The sequence below is a fragment of the Diaphorina citri genome, unplaced genomic scaffold, assembly GCF_000475195.1.
Source record: "Diaphorina citri unplaced genomic scaffold, Diaci psyllid genome assembly version 1.1 scaffold5229, whole genome shotgun sequence".
Classification (NCBI taxonomy): domain Eukaryota; kingdom Metazoa; phylum Arthropoda; class Insecta; order Hemiptera; family Psyllidae; genus Diaphorina; species Diaphorina citri.
Genome location: NW_007382605.1, coordinates 1 through 8,444, shown reverse-complemented (window position 1 = coordinate 8,444; position 8,444 = coordinate 1). Strand labels below are relative to the sequence as shown.

At 38.6% G+C, this 8,444-nt stretch overlaps 1 protein-coding gene across 1 annotated transcript; it reads right to left on the bottom strand.

Moving 5' to 3' along the window:
* Positions 1-478: 478 nt before the first annotated feature.
* LOC103521428 (U3 small nucleolar RNA-associated protein 18 homolog) lies at positions 479-7,977 on the bottom strand (the record flags this gene model as incomplete). The annotated part of the gene is made up of 5 exons (XM_017448810.1): positions 7,788-7,977; positions 6,687-6,855; positions 5,498-5,687; positions 1,539-1,610; positions 479-655 (listed from the first exon to the last, which is right to left on the bottom strand). Coding segments are annotated over exons 1-5 (677 nt in total), but the record flags the coding sequence as incomplete, so codon positions are not given.
* Positions 7,978-8,444: the final 467 nt, after the last annotated feature.

The window sequence follows — 8,444 nt, the reverse complement described above, 5'->3', positions numbered from 1 at the left end:
ATAATAATAATTTAGCACGCAAGTTCAGGCTTCAATTTGACTTTATTATCAAGCTACATTATGATGTAACTCATCCAGTCTCTGTTATGTTCTTGTTCTCTCTAAATTCTATTTTTATGAAGTCAAAACCCCCTGGTGATTTTTTGAAGAGGAAAGATAAAATCCGTAGAATAGATCAGTTGCGCTTACTTGGTTGACGTTTCAAAGTCATAGAGCAGGAAAAATGAGGACCAACGGATTTTTTCTTTTTCTTCTACGACTTCTAGACACCGAGATAAATCGATTTAAAAAATACCGGTAAATCGTAAACTTTGACGTCACGGCATACGCTCCCGTAAGCTATGACGTCACAATTCATGACTCCCGCTTTGTTTGATTGTGCGCAAGCGTTTCTGCGCATTTTGGGACGATAAGACCTCAGCAGTTAGTTCCTTCTATCAAAACCTCTTAATAGAAAGAAAAAAAAACTAGCACATACCTGAATAGGAACGCTGACTTGTCGTTGTTAGTGAACGCGAAGAATCCACTGTGCGGCGAGAACGCGAGTGCGTTGGGTCTACACGTCCTCTCTCCCATCTTCGCGTCGGGGAAGTTACAAAACACATTTCTACTCTTCACGTTGTACAACTTGACCGCGGCGTTCTTATCTAGCGAACTAAACAATTAAACATAATTACTGCAAGGAACAAGAAAATTTTTCTCTCATGACATAAATTTCATTCACACAGATTGTACATATACAAAATTGAAAATACCATAATGGAAATCAAAAATGATTGGAAAACTGGAGAAGATCCATATACACATATTTGAAGCTTAAAGCTCGAAAGGAACAAGAAGCAATATTTGAACGGCAATTAAAAATTAAATTTTCGACCTTTTAAATTTACTTTTTCCGAGTTTTGACCTCAGATTTGGATTTTTCACAACTTCTGAGACCTACACATTTCTACTCTTCACGTTGTACAACTTGACCGCGGCGTTCTTATCTAGCGAACTAAACAATTAAACATAATTACTGCAAGGAACACGAAAATTTGTCTCTCACGACATAAATTTCATTCACACAAATTGTACATATACAAAATTGAAAATACCATAATGGAAATCAAAAATGATTGGAAAACTGGAGAAGATCCATACACATACTTGAAGCTTAAAGCTCGAAAGGAACAAGAAGCAATTGCCGTAAGAAGAAGGAAGACCTATGAATGAATTAATTGCCATGGACCTGAGCTTGGAAACTTGAGCTATTCTGCTAAAGTTTTAGACGAGAAGGGTTCAGCTCAAAGTTTATTGAGCTCGAGATTGAATTGTTCTGAAGAATAAAATAAAAAATCCTACCTACCTAAGAGGTCTGTCAGACCGTCTGAGACCTTGGTCTGTCAGACTGTCTGAGACCTAGGTCTGTCAGACCGTCTGAGACCTTAGCTATTCTGCTAAAGTTTTAGACGAGGAGGGTTCAGCTCAAAGTTTATTGAGCTCGAGATAGAATTGTTCTGAAGAATAAAATAAAATAAAAAAAAAATCCTACTAACCTAAACGCTAGAATTTCACTCGTGTGATTGAAACTCAGGTCGGTCACCCCCGTGGTTAAATGCAGCAGGATCAGGTCTGTCAGACCGTCTGAGACCTTGGTCTGTCAGACTGTCTGAGACCTAGGTCTGTCAGACCGTCTGAGACCTTGGTCTGTCAGACGGTCTGACAGACCAAGGTCGGAAGCTTTTTCCGCCACACACGTTCAGACGACCTGAGCGTGAGTGGCCGATATTAGAGGGTACGGACGGACGAACGAACAAACAAACAAACAAATGTAGGTAAGAAAATCTCTTCAGGTACCTACCGGAGTTCGTCTAGCTCTATCACACTACTTGCTTTACCTGATCTCTCCTATCCTAGAACCTAGACAGCTCACTCTTTGGTACGCTATCCGGTTTCGTGCATACAATGTAGTTTTTTTTTATCGAGATGCATAATGCACATGCACTTGTGCAATCTACGGTGAAGTTTACCTAGATAAAAAAAATCTACCACTTATTCGCTCAAGTCGACAAGTAATCGTGTTGAAACAGAGAGAAAAAACTATGCAAACAAGAAACAAGTTTCGAAATGAATGGATCTGGTTTTGATCTTGCTACAGTGTCCACCTAACTTACTTTATTGATTAGACTTTTAATTTACTAGGACGTTAAACTGTGTCCACACATTCACATGGTCGACGGCTGTCGATCGACGAGGTAAATCTATGTTGTCGAGGCAGTGTGGACGGTTCCAGTCGACAAACTGATCGACGCGCGAGGACCGTTGCGTCGACTATGTGTTAAGAGTGGACGCAGATTTAGAGTACCTAACTATGGGGATGGTTTGCTCCATACACTGTGCTCTTCGCTCCACTCTGTTTTAAGCCTAAGAAATCAAAGCTGAGGGCCCTGGAGCCGGTCCAAAAATTCGGGCCCCATCGAAAAGTTATTTTTGATAAATAAACACAATACGTACCAACATATCAGATTCATATCCAAAATTTCAATCATCTAAAGAAAAAAGAAATATAGTCTGCCATTCAGGAACTTTTTCTGCTCACTGTCGGTATGTACCAAAACTGTAGAGATCTACTAGAATGCGGTTTAGGTTAGGTCACGGTATATTAGATACTGAAATATACCCACTAACCTAATGTAGAATACAATATACTGACCTAATGTAATCGATTACATATTGAGCTGTTATTCTATTTATTTTTATTTTTAGATACTTTCATGTTATGCATGATTTATATTTATTTATGTTTTTGTCGTTTTCGTCAATTCTAGTTTTGCTATGTTCTTATAAATGTTTTCGGATTTCTGTTTTAGCATATTCTCGAGATCAAGTTGTTATGGTAACATCGCGCATATACAGAGTTTTTATAAAGTCCGGGGACCCCTGAATATTTTTTGAACGGCTAAAGATGAGAAGCTGAAATCTAGGGTAGTGTCTTATCTTTTCAAATACCATTTTTTGAAGTAGTCGCCAAATTTTGTCCGGAGGCAGGATCGGTCCCAGGGGGCCAAAATTTAAAATCTTAAATGAGAACCCCTTACTTGTGATACCGCATATCAAAGGTCTTAAAGAAAGTAGTACTTTGGTATGTTTGAGCTCGATCCGGTAACCAGGGACGGAGTTATGGCCTATTCAAATTTTCATTTTTTCCATGTTCTCCCGCCAATAGGAGAAGATTTTAAAGTTTTTAGATTCTCATTTAAGATTTTAGAGTTTGGCCACCTGGGACCGATCCTGCCTCCGGACGAAATTTGGCGACTACTTCAAAAAATTGTATTTGAAAAGATAAGACACTACCCTAGATTTCAGCTTCTCATCTTTAGCCGTTCAAAAAATATTCAGGGTTCCCCGGACTTTATAAACACTCTGTATTTTCGTGTGTATGGGTAACATGTGTATATTTTTTGGCTGGGGTCAGACTGTTTAGAGAGTTATGTATGTCGCTGATGTCTTGCTGATCTACTTTGTTATGTAAAAGAAGACAATCCGTAGGTGGGAGGATTTTTTTACTGGGTGCCCCATTCTTTAACTTTAAAATTAGTCTAGCCGGGGAACTTTAAAAAAGGAGGACACCAGCCATTTTTTGGCTGGGGTCAGACTGTTTAGAGAGTTATGTATGTCGCTGATGTCTTGATCTACTTTGTTATGTAAAAGAAGACAATCTGTAGGTAGGAGGATTTTTTTACTGGGTGCCCCATGCTTTAACTTAAAAAATAGCAAAGGTTGAGTGCGAAGAGCATCCACTTGAAAAATTTTAGTCGCCAAAACCAAATGTCAGCCCAAAGCAATTAGGAACTTAAAAAATAGCAAAGGTTGAGTGCGAAGAGCATCCACTTGAAAAATTTTAGTCGCCAAAACCAAATGTCAGCCCAAAGCAATTACCCTATCTAGGGCTGTTTGAGAGGCTGACGAAAACGCCGACCCCGTCTATCCACGGAAAAACGCGAATCTTCCTACTTATTTTTATGCCACCCTGTAATGTTGAAGAATTTCACGAAATATTTGGAAATCATTTTATTGTTAACATGTGCGTTCTTTAAGTGCAATCCTAAATTCACTCCGGATATGAATATTATTATTATTATTTTATGTATGATATACCTATGACTGCCTAAGCACCGACAGTAATACCAAAAAAAAAAAAATCCTACATTCAAAGATGTCAAAAATAAATACCTAAATCCATCCGAAAATACCAAACATAAATCCTATCTAGCAAAAATACAAATATACCAACCATCTAGGTACGTCCAGCCAAATGAAAAACCAAACTGGGTTATTATTACGGATAAAAACGCAATAATAGCTACTCGTATTCCGCCGTACCTACCTGTCTGTTCAGATGAAATTGCGTTAGATGAAAATGGTACCTACCAGCAGATAATATCAGGCATGTATTAGGTAGGTACATACTTAAGTATCAGTCAAATACATAGGTAGGCTAGCCATATAGGTACCTACTTGCATAAGTATAGGTACCAGTGTAGGGTTACCAGATGATAATTTTCAAACGCAGGACATTCTAGTTGAAAAAGCGGGGCATTTTGAAAAAAAGCGGGACACCTCGAAAATCGTACTAACTAGTTTAAAAAAAGTAGTAGGTACCTACCTACCTACATACATAGAATTAAATAGGGGGTACCTACAAGATGACTGTGACGACCACAGAGTATGCTGTTTTATTCCCGAAATGGACATTTTACAGATATTCTGGTCAAATCAAACAAAATTCAGTCTTATCTGATCTTCATCTTCAGAAATCCATGACAGTTATGCAAGCATACGCAAAATAATGACTACCTAGAGATAAAAATACATTTTTGACGAAATCAGGAGTGGAAATCGCAGTTTTTGACGAAATCAGGAGTGGAATACGACAAACTTGTTTGATTTTTTAACTTTTGGGGAATCTTAACGCAATGGTCTACTGTTTAGCAAAACCGTTTGCTCAAAACCCTTCTTAAGGGTTCATGTGGATGTAAAACTAAAGCTTATGTACCAGGGCTAAAAGGCGTCTAGTTTAGGTATAATGGTACATAATGCATTCAGAAACAATCTAGATAGATATTTCTGGACATGGTCTTCACTTGACTGGTGCGGATTACAGACTATCCCCTATCTAGTAGACATTAACAAACAAGACTACAGATAAAAGGACAGACGAGTTGATATATTTCGACCACTACTGTGGCCATCATCAGAACAATTGTGTCCAGAAATATGTACATATGATATAGTACCTGAGACACACCTCCAACCCAACAAAATTTTTAATCTAGATAGATTTCAAATGTCCTCAAAGGAGAAGGCCGTCCGGATATCAACCTCTCAGTGACATTATTCCACAAGAATTATAATAGTTGTTTCAATATCTTGTACATTTATCTAGGTAAGATTAGAATACCAGTAGGCTAGGACATGAAATGACTATAGTCTCATTGAAATCAGCAGCAGGATGTTGTCCGGTGTCGGCTGATAGCTGGTGATGGGGAGATGGTAAATGTTGACCACGCCGGAGTTCGAACCCGTGGCCAGTAGCTTACCGTCCGGGCTGACCGCCAGGCGGGTACCTTTGACACACCCGTCATCTAGGAATTTACGTACGGGTAGCGAGGACCGGGTGTCCCACTCGTAGATTTCTCCTGTGCCTGGAAACATAATGATTCAATAGAAGATATACATTTCGGTACTAGGCTACTAGGCTTGTGTCCCTGGTTCGATTCCCGGGGTCGAAGTTTTTTCGGGTCTGTGTTTGAAGTTTGGGGTGCACTCAGCCTCGTGAGGATTTTTTTTTTATTATTATTTATTTATTTATTTTTAAGAGGCTTGACAGAGGGCAATGTGTGTAAGTTTTTTTTTTTTTTTTTTTTTTTTTTTTGAAGATGTTTGATAGAGGGATCTGTAACTAATAAGGTTTTTATAGTCCCGAAATAGAAGAGAGAAGAAAGGATAGGAGAGAGCCAGCCGTTCCAAGAACGAACCTTATCTCTTTAGGATAAAATACGCCCCGGGCGGGAATCGAACCCGCAGCCTAGCGCTTATAAGGCAGACGCACTACCAACTAAGCTAACTAGGCTGGCCGTGAGGATATTTAAGTGGCTACTTTAATCGATTGGCGACCACTAGCAGCGTTACCAGTGTAAAAAGATTACTGCAATAATATGAAAATTGATTGGAAAGGAGGCACTTAGTAATGCGCTGGCCGTGAGGATATTTAAGTGGCTACTTTAATCGATTGGCGACCACTAGCAGCGTTACCAGTGTAAAAAGATTACTGCAATAATAATTATGAAAATCGATTGGAAAGGAGGCACTTAGTAATGCTGTGAAGTGTGATATCCACTTAAGTTGTGAAAAATTTCCGCTTTACCACAAAGAATTTCAGATGTGATTTAATTGACAAAACTTGGAAGAAAAATCTCTAAATAACAGGGTGGTGTCACTCACCTCCGGTACTATACAAAATTGTCCCATTCGGCGCAAACACCACATCGTTCACCAAGCCGTTCATTTTGAAGTGTTAGTAATGCTGTGATATCCACTTAAGTTGTGAAAAAGCTCCGCTTTACCACAAAGAATTTGAGATTTGATTTAATTGACAAAACTTGGGGGAAAAAATCTCTAGATAACAGGGTGGTGTCACTCACCTCCGGTACTATACAGAGTGGTCCCATTCGGCGCAAACACCACATCGTTCACAGTGCCGTTCATTTTGAAGTTCTGACTAAACTCCTTAGTACGGGATGAATACAGACGAATGCTACCATTCTCCCCACACACCGCGAACGATTTGTAATCTGGAGACATCCTGAAGTTCTGAGGAAAACAAATAACAAGGAGGTAAATAAAAACTGGGTTCATATCCGACCATTGACAAAAAAATAAGGCATTCGGATTTCGATTGGAAATTAGACAGGCAGTGGCGTAGCCTCCATGTAGGGCGTGTATGGCGGCCATACACCTATCATAGGTACTTATTAGTGCTTTATTTAGACTGTCGAATTAGGACATGTAGTCCCAATATCTCAACAGTTATTGCAACACTTTGTATCATTTAACTCATCAAATTTATTTAAATCATCAAAGCAAATATTTCAATGGGTTATTTTCCTATCATAGGTACTTATTAGTGCTTTATTTAGACTGTCGAATTAGGACATGTAGTCCCAATATCTCAACAGTTATTGCAACACTTTGAATCATTTAAATCATCAAATTTATTAGAATCATCAAAGCAAATATTTCAATGGGTTATTTCCTGGTGGTATCATGTTGACCCAGCTCGAAAGTTTTGTGTTTCTTATCGCCCATCTGACAAGGGACATACTATGGGATGAGCATACTACAGATTAAAAGAGATTACACAGATCAAAAGAGTCTAATGCAGGTTCGTTGCTACGATTTAAAAACGGCAATACATCACATTTTTACTTTCTTTATCCTATAGGAAGGAAAGTAATGTAATCGGGTCAAATTTTCGATGGTCAAGTTTTGTGTTTCTTATCGCCCATCTGACAAGGGACATACTATGGGATGAGCATACTACAGATTAAAAGAGATTACACAGATCAAAAGATTCTAATGTAGGTTCGTTGCTACGATTTAAAAACGGCAATACATCACATTTTTTTTCTTTTCCTCTTTCTTTCTTCTTCTTTTGATGACCATTTGCAATCGATTTTTTCTGACTCCAGCCTTCGAACCCGCGACCTTGGGCACAGACCAACCATCTCCCAAAAGCAACTCACCTTAATATTGTCCTGGTAGCGTATTCGGGTCTTGGTGGCGTCTCCTGTCTCCATATTATAGATAAACATATCAGGACATTTGTCAGAGCCGGCCAGGATTTCTATGTCTGAGGAGAAGTGAGCTACACGGATAGGGAAAGCCTCGGCTTTGACCTGAGCTAGCTTCGGGTTCTGAACCCCACCTGTGATCTGAAATGAAAGTCATTTGATATACATAATATGAACTGAATGATAATCGGATAAATGGGACTTTATAGTCTTGGATGAAGGCTGACCATCTCTTAGTGTGCTCAGACCTGAAATTAGAAGATATTAATAGAAAATATTGGGATGCAAGAAGAAAAATGACCTAATAGTCAATTTTTAGCATTTAGAAACCAACCAGTCTTAGAAGACCATATAGATAAGGTATCAATTAAGATTTTAAAATGAGTGCTCTTAACCATTAAATTACACTTTGTAGAAGCTTAACCTAAACTTTAGGGCTGTTGGTACCTACAGCTAAGCCTCAAAGTGGACTTTTTGTGTATGGCATAGATGAGGGTATTGGTATCTCATATATTTTTTATCATTATTTACTTATTTATACACTAAGCAGCAAAGTGTGGCATCTCATATAAATTTCATTAAACAATACAAAAAAACTTACCTGAAATA